This window comes from Ictalurus punctatus, chromosome 3 (assembly GCF_001660625.3).
Source record: "Ictalurus punctatus breed USDA103 chromosome 3, Coco_2.0, whole genome shotgun sequence".
Lineage (NCBI taxonomy): Eukaryota > Metazoa > Chordata > Actinopteri > Siluriformes > Ictaluridae > Ictalurus > Ictalurus punctatus.
Genome location: NC_030418.2, coordinates 10,975,098 through 10,997,975, shown reverse-complemented (window position 1 = coordinate 10,997,975; position 22,878 = coordinate 10,975,098). Strand labels below are relative to the sequence as shown.

The 22,878-nt window shown below is 37.6% G+C and overlaps 1 protein-coding gene across 1 annotated transcript; it reads left to right on the top strand.

Moving 5' to 3' along the window:
* Positions 1 to 445: 445 nt before the first annotated feature.
* Positions 446 to 22,260, top strand: actr2b (actin related protein 2b). The gene is made up of 9 exons (XM_017464107.3): positions 446 to 605; positions 3,878 to 3,988; positions 8,332 to 8,547; positions 11,395 to 11,467; positions 14,024 to 14,160; positions 14,333 to 14,482; positions 17,844 to 17,989; positions 18,475 to 18,607; positions 20,742 to 22,260. The coding sequence occupies exons 1-9, from the start codon at positions 558 to 560 to the stop codon at positions 20,910 to 20,912; spliced, it is 1,185 nt and encodes a 394-aa protein (XP_017319596.1). The 5' UTR covers positions 446 to 557; the 3' UTR covers positions 20,913 to 22,260.
* Positions 22,261 to 22,878: the final 618 nt, after the last annotated feature.

Sequence of the window (22,878 nt, the reverse complement as noted above, 5' to 3'; positions counted from 1 at the left end):
GTTGGAAATAAAAGCAGTTGAATGTGAGAGGACGTTTCTTTTCTTTTCTTTTTTTTTTTTGCTCAGTTCATATGTATGTAAAACTAAGAAAAAACAATATTGCAAATGTAAACATTGTAAATGTACAAATCTGTTCTGTATTATCTAAAGTGCTTTCTTATGACCAAACACTGGAAGAAAAACTGATTGCAGCACAATTTGCACCAAATGATGTGCCATACATTTCTATAACTTACAAAACACTGCATAAGGCTAATAATAGTAATAGTATACTGACAGGTACTGTATTTCTCATAAACTCTCCTCCCAGAATTCATCATAGTTCAAATATTACTGAATGTAAATACACTATGAACATATTTTTCTTCTGGGTTTTACAGCCTGGAAGTAGAAACTGTATTAACTGATTAAAATGTGTGGTGTTTGACAGGAGCTGAGTGTGACTGAGCGCCTCTGATGGACTGAGGCAGCAGCAGGAAGTAAAAACCTGCTGTTCGGCATAGCTTTAGTTTGCTCATAAACTTGATCAGAATCTGTCGGTTACTACATTTTGAAAAATGGACAGTCAAGGCAGGAAAGTGGTGGTTTGTGATAACGGAACTGGGGTAAGTCTAATGACTTTACATTTCATATTGATTTCTGCTCCTTTTGAACATTTTGTATAAGCCGCAAAACACGAGAGAAGGACGCTGACAGGAAGTTAGCGCGCTAGTTAGCTTGCTGTCAAAGTACAACTGAACCTTGCACTTGAAAGTGACACCTTTCCTTAACTATGAATTCCCTACGTGGTGAATGATACAGCGGTACCACGTTTGTCTTAGTGACGAAATCCATCCAATTTTATAATTTTCTTTCAAGATTATCCAGCTAGCTCACTTCCTACACAGCTAATCTCCGTTAACTCTCTGCCTTGTATGAGGGGATGTGCTTATGCGCTTATTTTCGAAATAGTTGGCAAAAATGTAGAGGTTGGTAAAATGTCTGCTTTGGCAAATATAAAAACAATTTCTTAGCTAAGTAGGACAATAACTCAAACTCAAAGTAGGGTCTAAGAGAAGTAACGTTATTGAAATAGCTGCCAGCGTTCGCTATGTAACTTTAGCTAGCTAGCTAGCTAGCTATGGTGTCCGCTGCATGATTGTTAGCAGTGTGTGTGTGCGGTGTTAAAGTCAGACGCATTGACCCACATATCAATTTCTATCATCGATTGAACAGGACATTTCATTTGAATGCTAGAATGCGAGTGTGCTAAATTAATGCTACTTCCTTATTGCTGCCAGTTTGTTCAGGAAGGTGAGCAGGTGTGTCTGGCTCCTGTCATCACTTAGAATTAAGGTTCAAGATGTTTATTTGTCACATACAGTATATAACTTGCAGTAAAATGAAAACCTGGACTACTCCTCTTACTGTTCAACACAAGTGTTTCATTTCGTCATTTAAATAGTAGACCCATACAATTGGGAAATGAAACCAGTGTTTCCAGCTCTCTTCAATGGAAAACTCTTATTTAATGTATTTATTCTCGTCTTATTTGTAATTGTTTTAGTATTTTACTGTTGTATTTGAGACATTTTTCACCCCTATATTTGCAATTGTCCCTTGTTGTGCAATAGCACTGTTTGTAGTTTTGGATATTTTTATTGGATACTTTATATTTTATCTTTTTAGTACTATCATATGGTATAGTATATTTTAGAATAATGTTTTGTTTTACTAACTTAGTTATGTAGATAGATCGCTGTTTGCCTGTATGTGAGGATTGATTGGTTGCTGTTTGTAACAAACCTAATTTCCTGTAAAGGATCAATAAAGTATCTATCTATCTATCTATCAACCTGTTTGCATATTAATGTGAGCGTTTGCATATCAAAGTGTGTTTAATGAAGAAAGAATATTTTCTGAAGACAGAAAATAAAAGTTAATTAGATTTGAACATGACTCCATAGACTATTTATAAATGCAGTCAAACCAGCTGTGTTCATCTCAATCAAGAATGCAGACAAAATGAAGCAGTGGTAATGAGTAGTTGAGAAATGGACACAAAATAAACAGATGGTTATGGATGGAATAACTCGCTTTTATTACTTGTAACTATAGCCAACAAGAGCATTATAAAGAAATAATTAAACAAAGAAGGGTGAGTGAGACAGATAGCCACATAATGATAATGATTGGTTACTGAGGACATCACTGTCAAGTGCAGCTCAGTCAGGCCTTACAAGTAGCAGCTGGTGAATCAGCTGAACTTGCTCTCTCAACCTGTATAATCATCAGCTGTGATGTGAGCTGGAGAGTCGTACCAAGTGCAGGACAGTTACTAACATCTGCCCAAAAAGCTAAATGTTTCACTAGGCGCTTAAAAAAAAAACTCAAACAAAATAAAACGTCATTAAAGGCAATTAAAATGTTGCCAGATCTAGAGACAGTCACTAAGTTGGCAACACTAGATATAACCATCTGTCCATTCACTAAAAGTTACCTTTTGTACAAGTTTTAGTTCTCATTATAAAACACACTGAAGAGGAAGTGCAGCAGTGGAAGGCCGACAGTTTTAGGTGATGAATCAGGAGGAAATGAGATCAGCGATAAAAGCCACAGCTTAACGCGCGAGAGAAGCTGTGCTCACTCTAACCTATGCAGTATGACCATGTAAGGCAGACAATTTATCACCAACTGTCTCAAGTAATGATTGTATATTATATATATTTAATAATGATTTTTAAAGCCCATTTATGTCCTCTTGATACATCCATGGCAATTCAGCAAATGGGTCAGAGGCAGGACATACAGTATATATACACAACACATGACTCCTTTATATATAAGGATAAAATAAACAAGTGACAGAAGTGAAAAGAAACATCTGATCATCTAGGGCAGTGGTTTTAAAAGTGGGGTCTGTGTGATGTTGGTTATTTACCGGCTGTAGAAGACTGATCTATTATTAGACTGATCTAATGAAATGTGCAGTTGATGAGTAACTGAGAAGTATATAATTGCTAAAACTTCTAATTACAATAAAAACTGTAAAATTATTAGCACCCTCCAGGGAAAATGACCTAAAAACACATGAAATAAGTGATATGTTCAGCTTTAAAATGTTTTGTTGATTTGATTATTTTTTAAACAATATTTTCTGCAAACACACATTCTCTTAAGTAGTGCGTTCAGTAAAATACTGGTTTCACTTATTACTTGTAGTAGTTTTTATGATGGTATGAAAAGTATTTTTTTTTAATGTTGTCTCAACCATTGCGCCTCATTTATCAATGTTTAGTAAAGCTGTAAGTGCGCACAGGGAGGATACAAACGTTTTCCCAGAATTACTCAATTTTCATGAATACTAAATTTAAAATGGACCTATAAATAAATCTATTTGTATCCAGCTTGATTAATGTGGTGTAATGTGTGTTATGTTCAATCATTTTGCCCATTCTTTTGAAGGATGCAAATAATCCTGGAGTTGACTTTAGGTGATCAGTATTCTAAGACAAAATAAAAAGACACAATCAGATATCACTCCATAATGTCATACTGCCCACACCCACTTCAGAATATGTATATAGAAGCATATACAAATATCCCTAAGCAATATTTGTTAGTACTTAGATTATTAATTGATTGGGCTGTATGAGGTACAGGTTAGTAACCAAGAGGCACTGAGTAGTAATTTTGAATCTGTAAATTTTTAAACCCATAAACTCACACTGCACAGTCACATGTGTCTTTGATGTTACTTTGAAAATGAACCCATGTTCTCTACTATGTTATTGTAAAATGTATGTGGGTATTGTAGACATGTTTCTAAAATAATCCCCTTCTTTTCCACATACCTCATTGTTTTTTCCTCTATTTCTTTTTTCCCCCACATGGGTAGTTTGTGAAGTGTGGCTATGCAGGTTCCAACTTTCCGGAGCACATCTTCCCTGCGCTGGTGGGTAGGCCTATCATTCGCTCCACAACTAAAGTTGGCAACATTGAGATTAAGGTGAGTTCCAGATGGTCCACAACTTGCCCATTTTCTTAACCTGAAAAATTATTTCCATAGAATTGTTGAAATGATACAAGAACTGTCAAATTATTTAATTTTGAAAGAACATTGTTTTCCCCATGACATTATATTATTGGAAATAAAATGCATTGTCCTTCAATTCTATATTTTTAGTTATCAGGCTGTAAATAACAATTGTGTGGTCCTCACCAACTTCTATAAACAAATAACCTGAGGTGGCAACACAAAACACAATTCAGTAACATGTAGAACCACCTTTAGCAGCAGCAACTTGAAATAAATGTTTTCTGTAGAAGTTTCAGTCTCACATTGTTTGGGGAAATTTTGGCCTGCTCTTCTTTACAATATTGCTTCAGTTCATTGATATTTGAGGGTATTTGTTTATGCACAGCTCTCTTAAGATCCTTCCACAGTATCTCAGTATCTCAGTATCTCAGTACAGACTTGAGGTCTGTACTTTGACTTGGCCATTTCAACACTTGGATTGTTTTTCTTCTTTAGCCATTCAGATGTTGAATTGCTGGTGGGCTTGGGATAAAAGTCCTGTTTCATGACCCAGTTTTGGCCCAGCTTAAGCTGCTGGACAGTTAGCCTTACATTTGTAAACAATACTTCTCACTATAGAATGGTGAATTTCAGATTGTTTGGAGATGGCCTTAAAACCCCCTCCCAGATTGATTAGCAAAAACAGTTGATTCTCTAAGGTCATGGTTGAAGACCATTCTTTTTGGCATGATGTTGACACACGCCTGAGTCCTCCAGAACACCAAACTACTGAAAGTTTGTTTTTTTAAAATTATATTTATTTTTTTTTAATCGAAGTAGTCACAGTTATTGATGATTGTGCATCTCATTAGTAACACCAGGCTGCTAATTTATTTCTTAATCATTGTGGATGCAGGAAGGTTGTACTTGTTTTTTTCCCACCTGGTTTCTGAATGTTTGTTTACTGTTTTTTTTTTTTTGTTTGTTTTTTTTTTGGGGGGGGTGGGTGGGTAAAAATTACTACATTTTGAAATCTGTAGTGGTTTTTGTTGTCAACTGAGGTTATTTCTTTGTATATAGATGTTGGTGAGGACCATCCAATTGTTGTATAGGCCCTGATAAGTAAAAACACATAATTGAAGGACGGTGTACATTCTTTTTCCCATGACTGTATGTTACCTATAAGTTGTGTGTTAATAAAATAATCTTGTATTTATTTGAGTGCATGATCGATTTAGACACTTTATTTGGGTGCCATCAGTCAGTTTGCTAACAGTTTTACAAGTGTAAATTTACATAATTGTAAGGATGGCTTCTATTTTCTTCCCCATGATTTGACTGTCTTCTTCATCCTTCCTCTTTATTCTCTCTATATCTCTTACCGTCACTCTCTCCTCTTCACATGTTGAGGTAGAATAAAAAAAAGATGGTAAGTGCAGACTGATGTGTGCTTTTGCACCAATCACCTGCTGAGAATGGTGTAATGCATCATGCAGCATACCTCAACAAGAAAACTCAATGTGGTTCCCTTCTAATTCTTCTTACTTTTGTGAATTTCATCTCACTCATAGCATATTTGTTGTGCATTGCTTCTTTATACATTTTGCTTTTCATTTTTGTTTTGTTTTGCTGTTTTTACAGTTGTAACTAACATAAAAAAAATTACATAGCCTGTCTCATCAAAAATATCAATCCTTCTTGCCACAGTATTTCTTTTCTTCTCATTTACAAAACGAAATGCTGTTACATTGTGGCAACAAGTTTAAAGCTGTGAAGTTAAAAGGTGTCTTTCACTGAATACAGTCAAATGTCACACCAAACCCCATAGACCAGAGTTCCTCTTATCTGCTCTCTCGGCTTTAAGACAGAAGGAGTTTTATGTCTGGGAATTTGGTTTAACTGAACACCAGAGTACAGTTTTCTTGTTGTCTGTGTAGTCAGTGATTGGGCCACTGACAGACCTCAGATGAAGTGTTAGCCAACTTGAAGTACGACATTGGCTGTTGTAAAACAAAAAAAAACAAACTTGTTTTTGTTCCTTGTTCTTCAGTTCCTCAATGTGCAATTACATAATTCCACAGTACCTCTCATATAGAGCTTTTTTGCCCCCATGATGTTGGTGTAGGTCAGATAAGACTGTAGTACCCAGGAAGCAGTTTAGACAAGTGGATTTTAAGTAGGGTGTTCTTAAAAACACACAGGGCTGCCAGACTCCTCCAGTGTCAAAGCACAGGAAATTATTATTATTATTATTATTATTTTTAATCAGTGCATTAACACATAAAGCTATAAGCATTTGTCATCAAGTTTGTGGACACCTGACCATCTCACACACACGTGTGGGCCTTCTGCAAGCTGCTGCCACAAAGTTGGAAGCACATAATTGTATAGAATGTCTTTGTGTGCTGTAGAATTATACTTTCCCTTCACTGGAACTAAGAAGCCCAAACCTGTTCCAGCATGACAATGCACCTGTGCACGAAGAGACGTCCATTAAGACAATGTTTGCCAAGTTTGGATTCAGAGAATTCGAGTGGCCTGCACAGAGCCCTGACTGTGCCCCAGGACTCCTCACCCAACATCAGAGCCTGACCTCACTAATGCTCTTGTGGCTGAATGAGCAAATCCTTACAGCCACGCTCCACAATGTAGTGGAAAGCCTTCCCAGAATTGTGAAGATTATTATAACAGCAAAGGGAGACTAAATCTGGAACAAGATGTGCAACAAGCACATATGAGTGTGATGGTCTGGTGTCCACATAACTTTGGCCATATAGTGTATCTGTCTATACAGGAGTCATTGGGTTTAACCATGTCCACTTTCAGTTAGAGACAAACAATCCACTTCATGTGTTTTAGGTTTCTGTGCAGAATAAAGTGTTCATGCAGCTAAGCAGTACTATTGGCTTGAGTATGGGTGGGGTTTTGATTACATTCCCATTACTTATTGGAGCTGATAATACCATGTAGGGAAGCTGATAAAAGTAGATTAAAAAGGTTGCAAAACATTAACACAACTTGTTGGAGTAATGCATTTCTGCTTTTTGAAATTGCACCTTTCGGTGAGAAAATGTGTGCTAGTGTCAGTATAATGGTCTACAAAAAAGTCATAGTCTGACACAATTATTAAGATGGTGTACTCAAAAATGACTAGATTTAGAGGTGGAAAAATCAACGTATTCCAAGAGAATTGTTGTTAAACAATGGTGCTGGATAGTGTTCAGTGCAGTCTGATGTTGGGTAGCTGTCTAAGTAACAGTGACAGTTTTGATACAGAGCTGCATTTCAGACCCAGTTCTGTCTGTTATTGGTTACAAACCCTTCTCCTTTCATTTCCTGGTGCATGATTGAACAGGTTAGTGCAAAAAGTGTCCACTGATCCGTTTGTTCAGAGAATATAGCACATCATTCAGTTCTTTATTACATTATATGTTTTGCCTTTCTCAAATTGAACACAAGGCACTGATGTATTCTCATAAAGCATCTTTTAATAATACAGAGTACATGTGATGTGATGCACATATAATTTTTACAGGAGTTGGGCTCACTGATGTAGATATTACTCACTGAAAATTTGCCACTTGGTAAATTTGAGTAAAGGCTGTGGTACTGCAAAACCTGACAAGAGTAAAGAATGGTCAGTAGGGATAGTGTGTGTGATATGGCTAACAGATTTCAGTGCATGGGAGGTTATGTTCTGTGCATGCTTTACTAACAATAGTAAGCCCTCTTGAGGAGGGGTTTATCCAGCTATCCATCCATTTCATCTCCGTGGCTGCGTGTCTCATGCTAATGCGCATTGTGAGCCACAGCGGAACCTTCCTTGGCTTATAAGTCACCTACAGTGCAAATGATGGAAGACAGAGTCAGGTTTGTGATGAAAAGACCCCAGTGCTGTATACATCTTATGGACATGCTGCTTGTGCTATCTATGGTGTCAGCTGTGCTGTCATATGGACATCCTATAAGTGCAGGTTGGATTCTTCCCGACTGATGTTAGTCCTCTAAAAAATGTTAACAGCATATTTTCATTCTAATTACTGTAAAATGCATCTGTGTCATACAGGGGCATGAAATTTCATGAATGTAATTGCAATGAGAAACCATTGCCCTAGCAACTGCCATTAGATATTCATTACTTTTCTGAGAACTGGGAGACTTGTTGAAATAATTGTTTGTGATAATTGTTATCACTCATACAATGCACATGCAGTAGATGGAGATTAAATTTTAAAAAGTGTGGAATATTTTTTTTACATGTTTTGCCTGAGTTTTTACATGCTAAAGTAATGAGCAAAATAAGTGTTAGTAAATTTTAATCCATGGCCTTTTAGGACCTGATGGTGGGTGATGAGGCGAGTGAGCTGCGCTCCATGCTTGAGGTGAACTACCCAATGGAGAATGGCATTGTCAGGAACTGGGACGACATGAAGCACCTGTGGGACTACACTTTTGGTCCAGAGAAACTAAATATTGACTCGCGCAACTGCAAGATTCTCCTCACCGAGCCTCCCATGAATCCCACCAAAAACCGTGAGAAGATCATTGAGGTTTGTACATTACCCTTTAAAATGCTCATAGTTCAAACCACTTTCAGTGCAGAAGTTGCTGCAGGTCTAAGTGAACAAAAAATCAGCAAATACAGAAGAGTGAGCTGCTTAATCATGTTTACAAACAGGTGAGGTATTTGATATAGGCTTGAATGAGTCAAATTTTATTGCTTGCAAATTGCTGACACTCAGGATGCGTGTTAAAGGGACCAAGAGTTCTTCTAAACTGTTCAATTTTATATATATATATATATATATATATATATATATATATATATATATATATATATATATATATATATATATATATATATATATTGCAAACAAAAATGTTCAACCCCCATTGCAAATCAGGTTTATTGTAAAAATTTAAAGACTTTCGGCTGTTTGCAGTGAACAAATCAAACAAAAGCAATTGAAATAGTTCAACACAACAAATGCTTCAGGTGGTTTCTCCAAATTCAACTATAAATGCAACTTATAATGATTTTTTTAGTTTCAAAATTATTCAACCCCTTGAATAAAATCCCTCACAAAAAATATGCAAAACAGGTGTTGTCACAAGCACACTTGATGCAACTAATCAAGGGCTTCATTAGTTGCACCAGGTGTGCTTAAGCTGGAACACATGAAATACCTGAACTGGCTAGGGGCAGAAAATATATGAAATACCTGGACAGGGCAGAAAAAGGAAGCTATCAATGGCTGCAACCAGATTTCTGAGAAAGCAGGTTGTGAAAAACCCTCGAGTGACCTGCAAAAGATCTGCAGCAAGACTTGATGGCAACAGGCACTGAGGTTTCAGTGAGCACAGTAAGGCGCGTACTAAACGCAGAAGGTTTCCATGCCAGAACTCCAAGACGTAAACCACTAGTGACCCAAAAGCACAAGAAAAGTCGGCTCAAAATCATATAAATAAGACACAGAACTTTTGGGATTCTGTTCTGTGGATCGATGAAACAAAACTGGAAATTTTCGGCACGATGGATCAGTGGTATGGCTGGAGAAAGAAGAATGAAGAAAGAACACTCTGTCCACAGTCAAGCATGGTGGTGGCTCGGTGATGCTCTGGGGCTGCTTTGCATCCTCTTGCACTGGAAACCTGCAGCAGGTGGAAGGCAAGATGGATTCATTGAAGTATCAGGAAATCCTAGGAGAAAATGTCATGCCATATGTGAGGAAGCTGAAGCTTGGGCGCCATTGGACCTTCCAACAGGACAATGATCCAAAGCATACCTCAAATTCCACCAAGGCTTGATGCAGAAGAAGTCCTGGAAGATTTACAGGCCCATCACGGTCACCTGACTTGAACCCCATAGAAAATCTCTGGTGGGATTTGAAGAAGGCGGTTGCACCACACAAACTCAAGAATATTACTGAACTGGAGGCCATTGCTCATGAGGAAAGGGCTAAGATTCCTCAGGAACGCTATCAGAAGCTATGCATCTTGTTTGCAGCAGGTCAGAACAGCAAAAGGGTGCTCTACTAAGTACCAAAGATGCTTGCTATGGTTGAATAATTTTGAAACTAGAGAACTCATTATTATTATTATTATTATTTGCATTTTCAGTTGAATTTGGGGAACCACTTGAAGCATTTGTTGTGTTGAACTATTTCAGTTGCTTTTGTGTTTAACTGTTTCAGTTCATTTGTTCATTGCAAATGGCTGAAAGTCTGTAAATTTTGACTATAAACCTGATTTGCAGTGGGGGTTGAATAATTTTGATTGCAACTGTATATAGCTTGTTTATAGTCACTCTCAAATCTAAGATCTATTTCTGTCACTTCATTTTACAGCACATTTCTGAACTTGCTGGGGTTTTGGATACATTGTATGGTTTGATAGACTATATGGCCAAAAGTTTGTGGACTATCACATTCATATGTGCTTGGGGAATATCCCAATCCAGATTTAGTCCTGCTTTGCTGTTATACATTTTGAAGCAAAGCTGTGGGGATTTGCCCATTCAGCCAGAAGAGCATTAGTGAGGTCAGGTGCTGATGTCGGGTGAGGAGGCCTGTGGCACTCTCAGCTTCCCAATTCTTCCCAAAGGTGTCTAGTGGGGTTGTGGTCAGGGCTATGTGCAGGCCACTCGAGTTCTCCCACTCCAAAGTTGGCAAACCATGTCTTCATGGAAATTGCATTATGTACAGGAGCATTGTGATGCTGGAACAGTTTGGGCTTCTTATAGGGAAATTGCAATACTACAGCATACAAAGACATCTTATACAATTGTGTGCTTCCAGCTTTGTGGCAGCAGTTTGTGGAAGACCCACATAGAGGTGTGATGGTCCACAAACCTTTGGCCATATAGTGTCTATTTACTTGAGAAGAGCTAACCAGTGACACAGGTCCTTTCAGACAAAAGTCCTTCATCTTCATCTTCATCTTCATCTTCAAAAGTGCAAGTGCCTCTGAGGTTGTGCCTGTATCTCTGAAAATTTTATGTACCACTCTGAAATTACATGTACAACCATTACTGAAGTAAACTGCAGTTAGTCACTGTGTTCTTCTTCAGTTAGACAACATGGAACTATATATGTAGACAGAGACTTATTTGGAATATTCTCTAAAATATTGTTTTTGAGGTTGCATAAATAACAACACACGACAGTCCGTAAAGACTCTGTGTTTGTGCTGCTGTCTTTTTATATTTTTTTATTTTATTTTTTTTTAAGAATATTGTAAATATTCTTTTATAGGCTCTATCAGTATATGCATGTATTTCATGTCTGAATACCCAGCAGGCTTTGCTCTAAATCATGTGTTTTGTGCACTGCCACTGTATATGTGGTCAATAAAAAAGGTAGCACTTATTAATCTGTCTGTTTTTATAATTTCTGTAGGTTATGTTCGAGACATATCAGTTCTCAGGTGTTTATATTGCAATTCAGGCTGTGCTCACATTATATGCCCAAGGTATGTTACCACATCACAATTGTTTAACCAGCCAATTTTAGATACAGCTTCACTATAAACATTGCATGCATATAAACATTCTGTGCCACCTTTCATACTACATAAACATACCTAAATATGAACAAATACACATACAGTGGATGTAAAATGTCTTGTTAAAATTGCAGGTTTTTGTGATGTAAAAAAAGAAACCAAGATAAATCATGTCAGATCTTTTTTGTGAGATCTTCTTTAATGTGATAATTGTAACTAGCAAAATTTAAGTGTAAAAAACGGAAACCTTTTAGGGGAAACAAATGGGGAAAAAAACCAAACCAAAAAACGTACAATATCCTGTTTGCAGAAGTGTACACATCTGTGGCTGCTCGTCCATAGTGGCAGCTTGAGCCCCACCATTTATATCAGCTATTTAACAAAATGTAATCTTCATTTATTTCCTGATTTACAACTCCATACATTTTATATTCCTTTGAAATACTAATTACTTCATCAGCGATTTAAAAAATTGCATTTATTTGACAGATATAAGACAATTTTCCATTGATTTGCTTGTGTTTCTGGATGTGGTGAAATTGTGGGGCAGAGAGTGTGCCTGCCCCACTTGGTTTCCATAGAGGAGTTGTTATACCTAGTGGCCAGAAAACTGCAACAAGTGCTAATAGACATCCATATGGGCAATTGTTTTCTGCTCTGTTGCTTTCTCTTTGAAAATTTTCAGTGGAGGAGAAGGAAGCCAGATTGGGCTAGTTTAAAAATACTCCTCAGCCAGGATCTTGTATTATGGCAGATAATCTGAATTAAATATGATAAGTTTCTGCAAAATGCCAAAGTGTAAGTAGACAAATGTACAGAACCATTTGTATTGTAGAAAATATTGCAAAGATTGAGAGAAGGAAAGGGGAATTATAGCATGAATAATGTTCGTACATCAGAAATATATGTGATTCACTTGTTTCCCACTCAAAGACTGAGAAAATTAAGAACTGGCTCCATTTTACAAGGCCCACATTTTTGGGCTGGTTTCAGGTATTTTGTGTACTTTCTGAGATATTGGTGAACTGGAAATATTGATGAAACCTGTGAACCCCGGTTAATGATATTAAAAACACAGTCTGCGGTACATCTAAAACCCCTATCGTTTACTGTATGTTGTCAATTCTGCCTATTGTTGGATTACTCTAAAATTATAGCATAAATCAAGTGTGATAGCCTCAGACAAAAGTCGAGAGGCTATGTTGTTCATGTCATCCTGCCCCTCCAAAAATCTATGGTCACAAGCTGCAGCTGGTGCACCCCATTTAAAATGGGGCATATGACTATGCTCAGAATTGACCATGTTCAGAAGTAATTGTAATATACCTTTCATCAATGAAATTATTTTGATGAACCCCATATAAAGATCAGCTGTTTCTGTAGGATCTTCTTGAAATCATCTTGGTTTCATTCAACTGCTGAAGCCATGGTCTGCAAATAGCTTACAAAGTATGTGCGGGATCTAATTGTCAAAAGTCAGTAGAAGTGTACAAAGAAAATTCCAAAACATGAATGTACCTTGGAACACTGTGAAGGCAATCATCACCAAGTGGAGAAAGTAGGCCACCACAGTGATATTACCAAGAACAGGAAAAATTGACAAAAGGACAAGAAAAAAACTTACCAGGGAGACTGCCAATGTATAATATTCTGCACGTGTTTAGTTTATGGGGTAGGATGGATAGACAGTAGCTCTTTCTCATGAGAAACATCCAAACCACCCAAACCATGTGGCAATGTTATAGTCTAATGAGACCAAAGTAGAACTTTTTGTAATAACTCTAAAAGATGCAGTATGTTTGGCACAAAAATAAGACCGGTTCTCTCACAAGGAACATCATACCCACAGTGAAGCATGATGGTGGCAGCATCATGCTATGGGACTGTGTCCTCTTCAGCTGATTCTTGGGTTCTAGTCAAGATGGAGGGAGTCATGGGTAGCTCTTTTATATCTATTATATGTATTTTCTAAATCTGTTTTGACACAAAAGCTGCAGGCCTCAGATAGCTGAAGATTTAAGACATGATAATGAACCAAAGCACAAATCCAAGTCACTAAAATAATGTTTTCAGAAGAAGATGATCAAAGTTTTGGAATGGCCTAGTTAGAGTACAGATATAAATCCTATCAAAAACCTGTGGAATGACTTGAAGAGGGCTGTGGACAGGAGATCCCCTCACAAATTTATCGATCTGGAGCAATTTTTTGCAAGTGGAAAATGGCTACGTTGGTACATTCTTACCCAAACGACTGAGTGCTGTATTTTTCCCCCTAAAATATTTGTTTTTCGCTTGAATTTTTTTTTTGGTTGCAAGATCAATAGTAAAGGTGGAAAACAATCTGAATTGACTTCATTTCATTTTTTTTTTTTTTTTTTTTTTTTAAATATGAGACAATTGCTGTTTTTACAGGGGTGCATAGACTTTTTATGTCCACTGTAACTAAGAAGTTGTGCGTCAGTACTTTACATGAATGTTCTTGTAATTTGCTCCTGAATTATGCTGTATTGTTCGGATACTCAGGTCTGTTAACGGGAGTCGTGGTGGATTCAGGTGACGGTGTCACACACATTTGCCCTGTATACGAAGGATTCTCTCTTCCTCATTTAACTCGCAGGCTGGACATAGCAGGGAGAGACATCACTCGATATCTTATAAAGGTAGTCACTTTTGCTTGTTGGACTTGGCATCTGTTATATATTCTAATTTTGGACAGTTTAGTAATAAGCGCTTAGATTTTGTTTTTACCGTGGTGGTTAGGGACTAGGTGTAGGACTGTCCGCTGATTGAAAGCTGGCAGTTAATAGAGCATTGTGTGTTATTTTTCTCCAGCTGCTGCTGCTGCGAGGATATGCTTTTAACCACTCAGCAGATTTTGAAACTGTGCGCATGATGAAGGAGAATCTCTGTTATGTAGGATACAATATAGAGCAGGAGCAGAAGCTTGCTTTGGAGACTACTGTACTGGTGGAATCCTACACGGTCAGTCCAAAATACACACACACACGCACACACACAAAACCAACATCAATATAAATTGTATGTACAGGTTTTAATACAGTTTGTTGTAATACATGGAAATAATTTAACTTGTTTGTGACTTCTTATGATAAATTTTTTTTTTTTTTTTTTTGATGTTGTGATCTCTCACCCATCTGTGGTGTGTAAAATGACTGGGTAAGAGTCATTATACCACAGCACGTTTGAATTCGTGAATCGGATTGGTCAGAATATGTGCATTATTTTTGTATAACCATGCGGCTCGGACAGTATTTCCGGCTATAACATGAGTGATGCGTTTATATACATGAGCTCGTTCTAATACGTTACTGTTTTTATAGTAACAGGTCATGCACAAGGACTTGTACGGCGGAAACGCTGCATAATCTAAAACTTATAATAAACAGCTAAAAAAAAAAATCAACCCCTTTTTTTTCTTTTCTTTTTTATGTCCCACACATTATATTTTAGGGTTGTCTGTCCATGTGTCTGTGCAAGATTCTCATTAGCTTGATATTTCAACAACCAGTAGTTGAATGTTATGAAACTTTCATTGTAACCAGCAGATAAAATGATTAGATTTTGGTATTGATTGAAACAGGTTCAAGGTCAGAGCAAGGTCAAATGTCAGAAATGGGTTTTCTTCAATAGATTCCTTCCTGTTTGTCATTCTGAGATGCTACCTTTCAAGTTGACCCATGATTTCCCCCCATTGTTCTGTCTGCACATCTGTCCAAGATTCCCATTAGTGCAATATCTCAGGTGGTTGAAGGTTTGTAGGATTCATTTGGAATGATCACCGTAACCAGAAGATGAACTCATTTATATTAGACTGGTGTGAACCCCTTTGGAACTAGTTGCAGGTACAGTATAGAGATGCAGCCAATGAGAGCCAGAGAGGAAATCAAATTCTTCTGCGCTCATATGCTGCAGTTCCAGTTAATTATCTATTTGTATAGGAGGTCAATGGCAATGTGTAAACACAATAATATTGCTTCTATAAGAAATTATTTGGCATGTCATACTAAAATGGGTGTTACGAACAGTGTACAGTATAAAAATGGCTTTTTTTGCACTATATGTCTGGTTCTCTATGCAGAATAGACAGTCCTTGTTTCTCTGTTTTTTTTTTGTTGTTTTTTTGTGTTTCTTTACATAATAGTGACAAACTCACAGAGTCATATGATGGACAGCTCGTGCAATTATTTTCATGATAAAGCAGGATTAGGGATCAGTGACACTTTGGCATGGGTCTCTCCAGGTAAAAGATCATGTGTAGTGTGCGCACCTCATTTGTGCACACCTATGTTCACACCTATGTTCACCATACAACTGAACTCAAGCAGTTTAAAGTTGTGTAGTGTGAAACAGTCAGTGATTCTGAGATTTTGAATGTTGTGTAGTGTGCACTTGGCATTAATGCACAGACTCGACTTGGCTAGTTACAAGATGACAAGCAACAGTTGGCACAGCAGCAGGTTAGAGATGAGGTCCTGTGACGGAAAGGAGGAGATTGCTGACCTATAGTTGTTCTGTTGTCATGTGTGTGTAAGTGTGGGAGTAGAATTTTCCACTGAATGTCTTGTTAACCCCCCCAACATTTTCCTAAAGAGAGAGCTGATGAGGGAGTGAAGCAAAGAAAATGGTGAGTGGTGAAACAAAGAGGTCAGTGTGGCATTATAGCTGCCTAAACTAGCATGTAACATCATTTCCTGCGTGGCTACAGTCCTTCCCAGCTGGGCCGCTGGGTGTTTCCACATCTGGACACCCCTCAATGGACTCTTTATGTACCCACGCAACACTCCGCCATCTTCTCATCACTGCTGTACTCTGGGATCCCACTCAGACATGTGGCTCAGTTCCAGCTGACTAGTCAGGAGGGAGTGTTTGATTCTAAAGTCATTTTAAGTGACATTCTGTCCATATACAGTCAGGTCCATAAGTATTTGGACAGTGACACAATTTATCATTTTGCCTCTCTATACTACCATGAAGCAATCAAAATGTGATTGAAGCATAGACTTTCAGCTTTAATTCAAGGGGTTTACCAAAAATATTGCATTTAACCGTTCAGGAATTACAGCCCCCCCCCTTTTTTACAGGCTCAAAAGTAATTGGACAGATTAACACAATCAAAAGTATTAGACCAGTTCCATTGGCAGCCATACTTGCCCATGCCATAACACTTCCTCCACATGTTTGACAGATAATGTGGTATGAGTCCTTTCTTTCCTTCTCCATATTCTTCTCCTCCCATCATTCTGGTACAAGTTAATCTTGCATCACTACTGGGCAGGCTTTTTCAATGTGTGTGTGTGTGTGTGTGTGTGTATATATATATATATATATATATATATATATATATATATATATATATATATATATATATATATATATATATATATATATATATATATATAATTTTTTTTATAGCAAAGTCTAAAGTCTTTCTGTGCTTGAGTGTTACCAGTGGTTTGCATCGTGAGGTTAAACGTCTTCTATTTAAATTCCTGAAGGTGTATTTTGATTTTAGACTTTGACAATGATACTCTTACCTCCTCCAGTGAATTCTTGGTGTGACTGGATGTTGTGAAGTGGTTTTTCTTCAGCAAGGAAAGAATTCTGCGATCATCCACTTTAGTTGTCTTCTGTGGTCTTCCAGGCCTTTTGGTGTTGCTGAACTTGCCAGAGTACATTCCTTCTTTTTAAGAATATACAAAATTGTTTTTGCCACTCCAAAATTTTTTGCTCTCTGATAGGTCTGATTTGTTTGATGGTGGCCTACTTCACTTGCATCGGCACCTCTTTGGACCACATATTGAGAGATCCCTATAAACAGCTACCAAAAGACCTTTTATCTTAATTTCTCATGAAATAACAAGGAAATAAGCCACACCTGACCAAGAACCTGCTTATCAGTCAATTGTCCAATTACTTTTGAGCCTGTGAACTGCAGGGACTATCAAAAAATGGCTGTAATTCATAAATGGTTAATGCATGATATTTGTTAAACTCCTCGAATTAAAGCTGAAAATCTACACTTCAGTCACATCTTGATTGCTTCGTTTCAAATCCGTGGTGGTGATGTACAGAAGCAAAATGACAAAAGTTGCCTCGCTGTCCAAATACTTATGGACCTGACTGTGCTAACATACAGAGGGACAAAATTTGAAGCACTTTAATATTGCTGAAGCTCTGATGGATAGAAAGTGTAGAACCAAACTGAAGTCTACATGCCACAAAAGGAAAATTTTAAGATGATGCTTAGAATTTTTTGGTTGACTTGTCCCATCATAAATATTATTTAATTCCACATTGTTTTTTTTTTTCTTTCTTCCTGTAGCTCCCTGATGGCAGAGTGATAAAGGTTGGAGGGGAGAGGTTTGAGGCACCTGAAGCTCTTTTCCAGCCTCATCTGATTAACGTGGAGGGAGTGGGAGTGGCTGAGCTGCTCTTCAACACCATTCAGGCAGCAGACATTGACACCAGGTAAAGTCAGTTTATTTCAGAGGTACTCAGGCCCTAGACAGTCAGAGTCCAGCAAAGTTGTATGTTAAAACATTCAGGTTAACACTTGGGAATGAAGTGATGAGTTGAATCAGATATTCGAACAGGGAAATCAACAAACTGTTCTGGACTCTGGCCCTGCTGGTGTTCTTAATCCAGGTTTATTCATGCATACATGTTTACAGTAATTTATATACAGCAAGTTATTCACTACTGAATGTGTTAACTATTCTGTGCAACCCCTAACACACACACACACACACACACACACAGAGACCCTGACATTACAAACTATTGTCAGAGCAACTGTTCGGCAATAGACAATTAATCAACACCTTCTGATCAATCAGATTTGAGAATTCAACAGCAGTGTTCTAAAACATTATAAGCTGCCCCTTTAAACCTGCCCTTTAATTTGTTTTCTTTGATATAAATACACAAATGTGCCTTTCCTTCTCCTCCTTTAGGGCTGAGTTCTACAAACACATTGTTCTCTCAGGCGGTTCTACCATGTATCCAGGCCTGCCCTCTCGACTGGAGAGGGAACTCAAGCAGCTCTATCTAGAGCGGGTGCTTAAAGGGGATGTGGACAAGCTCTCTGTGAGTATGCGCCATCCACAATCACAGAGTAATCTAACACAAAACCACAATCTATCTGGAAAATGCTTATCCTATGCTATCAATCTTTTGTGTATTTTCTAAAAGCACATGATGTCCACTAGCATCACACCTACATCGTCTTGCTATTTTTGTGCAGCAGATCTGTTGAAGTACTGCCTTTTGACCAGCAGGTGGAACTGTATGAACTCTGTGTGCTCCTGGCAGTCTGTGTGAGCTGGCCAGCGGTCCAGCACTGAGACTTGGGCGCCACACACACGCAGCCTCTTGAGCTCTGACACAAATTTTTGCGCTCTGATTTTAGAAAAGCATTTTAAGGACACTCTGAGCTGCTTGCTTGAATGAGTAGATATAGTTGGTCAGCATGTCTGCCTGTTGTGTGCAAGCTCATTAACACTTCTTTCTTGAGTTCCTTAAATGCCAACTGTTTTTAAACTGTCATATAATAGTTAACTAAAGTAAAAGGGAACTCTTTGCCCTACAGTCTTTAAAGATTTCTCAACTGCAGATATGCCTGATCCAACTGAGCACCTATTTCTCAAGACTTTCATGATGTGGATCAGATGTGTAGCAGTCAAGATTCAGGAAATTCTAACCTGGAAAATGGCAGGCTTCGCCAAATTAATCCTGGCCTGGTCTGTAGTATTTAAAGAATCCAAGAATATGTTCAGTCAGTGCCATAACCATTCTGCCAATTTATTGAACATCTTATGGACGTAGAGTTTTGACTGATTGTAGCTATTTATATCCCCTAATGGAGTTATTAAATACTAAACCTCACTAAAGTAACACATTGTGTGCTTGCATACAACTTTTGTGCACTGCCTTACTTTATAGTGTAGCTTTTATAGATTAGAGGGCATTTGCAGAATCATATACAACTGTCTTTTATACTGTTCCCTACAGGCAACTTTACACAAGGAATAACACAAGACAGATCAGGTTGTTATACGAAAATAATACACACCAAGTGGTGTGATACAGCCCGACATGAAGCAGGTTATGTTTGTACAGCAGCATGGTCCAAATTGTTTTCAGTGTTGTGTTCTTACGCTCATTCAACAGCGATTACAGTTTTGTATTTATTAATGAACACCACTGTGCTTTTACCGGTTTATAGTTGCATTTAATGTTGGAATGTCCATGAGACAAGTTAGTTCCTGTTATTACTTACATTATAACCACGATAAACAATCATTCCCTCACCAGTATCTCCTTTTCTTTCTTTAGAAGTTAATGAGAGAAAAAAGCAGCTTGTTGTGTTGCCAAGAAACCAGTAAGCGTAAGCTCCTCTGTCCAGAAAACTTTCCCATGCTGGAAAACTTTACAAAGCACCGTGACTGTTACAAAGTGCTGACACTCAAGACTTCTTCCATAAATATTACATAAATGTCTCCTAACGAAAGACTTCACCACATCAACGATTGTGTTTTTTTTTTTTTTTTTTTTTTGGTTAAATAATCTTTAATAACATTTTGGACAGTTTTTGTTTCCCAGGACCATAAACTAGTCATCATTCAGTCACAATTTGCTATTATTTGAAAGCTGAAATACTTCCTAAAGGCATTGGTTTCCTTCGTAACCATTGTAGACCTATGTTTTTTCCCTTGTTGGTTAGATAATAAAAGTGTAGCCTATATTGCATGGCTACTGTATACTGTATCATATACCTCCTTCTGGAAACGCTGGCCTAAAATGTATATAGTAAGCAAGCTGTGCTGTCTTTCAGTAGCATTAAAAACCCATTAATGGAGCAGTCTGTGATGTCTAGAGCCCTCTATTGTCTGTGAGATGAATTGCATTTCTAATATGAGGTCCTGGAGTAGGGTGAAGCTCTTTTTCCAAGCCAGAAATAATATAATTAAAATGGCTTCAGTTATGAAACTATCCAATAACAAAAACAATTAAATTAAAACTGCACCTTTTAATAACTACTTCTTTTTTTTTTTTTTAAACACCAATTTCTAAAAATAGTTTTTAAAAAAATGACTTTAATTAAAAACCAAATAATATATTGGAATTACTTGGTCAATTTTTTCCAGTTCTCATAGTGCTAAACAAAAAGACAGTTTCCTCTTGCATTTTACTTATAGCATCTCTATGTAACACCCTGCAGAAATTCAAGATCCGGATTGAGGATCCTCCACGGCGCAAACACATGGTGTTCCTGGGTGGAGCTGTGCTGGCTGACATCATGAAGGACAAGGAGAACTTCTGGCTGACACGGGAGGAGTATCAGGAGAAGGGTGTGCGTGTGCTTGAGAAGCTCGGTGTCACAGTCAGATAAACTGTTAGTGTCTTCTAAACCCACTGAATCCTCTCCACTCTCCCACGTATAGGATATCTAGAGCATCTGTTCAGCTGTGTGTCACTAGAGCTCTCACCTCCTGCATTCTGCTACTTGTGCCACTGAGTCACATGATCACTTTTTGGGAAGGACAGACCGGGAGGTGTATTAGGGCTACTGGGGAGGGAGGTGAGGAGTTCGGCATCCATATTCTTGGGCTCTCTGTTATTATCTTTATGCATCAGATCATAAAGTTGTCACAAGCAGTCATTTCAACTTCTGTCAGTGTTTATCTCGCACAAAACAAAGCCGGTCTTCTGCAGTATTGCAATGAAGATTGGATTTCTAACACCAAAGTAGAGTGTCTCACTATAAAATGAGCCGCATCACCACGTTCATGCATTATGATACAAACTGATAAAAGTAGAAAAGGTTTCTTGTGACAGCTCACACAGCACTATCATGCCAGCCCAATTAAGTAAGATTGAAATGTTTTACCCACTATGGATTTTTTGTTAGGGCAAAGACAATGTGGGGTGAAACTGAACAACTCAATTCAATGACGGTTCTTTGTTTTCTCCTCTGTGTACATAACATTGATCTTTCTCTATGTGAGGGAACCTGCTAAGCAGTTCTCAGTCCCTCAATCATCCTCCCTCCTTGTCCAGACGTCAAGTGCTTGTCATTAATGAGTTCTTGTGCTCAGGGTTGTTCTGTGTTAGGCTCAAATTAATTTTGTATTTTTCTATTTTTTCAGCTTAAAATTGTATTCTATTCCATTTTTCCCCTTCCCTGATCTTAAGCTTTTACTGAATGATCGCTTTAAAATGGGCATTAGCCGGTCCTTTCCATCTTTAAGCTATTCCAGATGATCAGATACAGGAAGAAATTGTTTAGACATTTTTGTGCCTATTTTTGCATTAAATTTTCTTTTGCAGTGCATTATTAAGACTTTCAGGCATAGAATGCAACTGTGTGCAGTCTTTTAAAGTGAAAACACAATGATTACATGTTAAAGGGAGTTGCTTTGTATCTTATGGGGGAATCTAGTATGGATTAGGCTCGTGAAATGAATAGATATGTGATGGACAGACATGAAAATATCATTGGGTTATTATTATTATAATATTTTTTTCATGTTTGGGGGTCAGGGCTTTGTGTATACTAAAGGCACCTCATGTTGTCTATGTACATTTCCATAAATGTTTATCTGGTGCCAAGGGCAGTTGATGTGGCTGGATCTCCTATTGCTCTTTTTTTTTTTTTTTTAATTTTATTATTTTTTTTTTTTTGATCATAGCATAACTGCCTAATGCTGATTTAAATAAAGCCCATGATTTCTAAATAATCTGGATCTTTTTGTTTATTTTCATGATAGTTTTTTATGGGGTCTTTACATCGTAATCTGTGTGCGGAGGTTTTTACACGTGCACGTTAATTCATTATTCATTTGAAAGAAACTGGTTCACTAAAATTGAGATTTTGCACTTTTAAGCAGTCTGTCAACGTTCAGAATAAAGAAAAAACAAAATAGGGTTTAAACAGTGTTAAATAATAGCCTAAGTACAATGTAAATACTCTCACAGTTTTAAAAACTGTAAAAATGTGTTTTGACCAGATGGTGGCATCCAAATAACTCTGATAGATTGTGTTCATTGTGATTTCCAAAACAGTTAACTGTTGTCAAGTGTGCTAAGAATGCGCAAGTGTCCCAACATTGTTTGGACATAACTCGCAATAAACGAAATTTTGCAGTGTTTATTTTATTCTCAGACTAAGGGATTCTCGTTTAGAAAACTGCAGTAATGAAATGATCTTTTCTTGTGAATGCCCCTGATTTAAAGTGATCAGTGGGGAATTTGGACCGGACCTGTTTAACATCTGTCAGATATGAAAAAAAGCCTGATCAAAGCCTCTATTATCCTCAGTGTTCTCAAAAGGGGAAACTGATAAAGACTTCGCTACG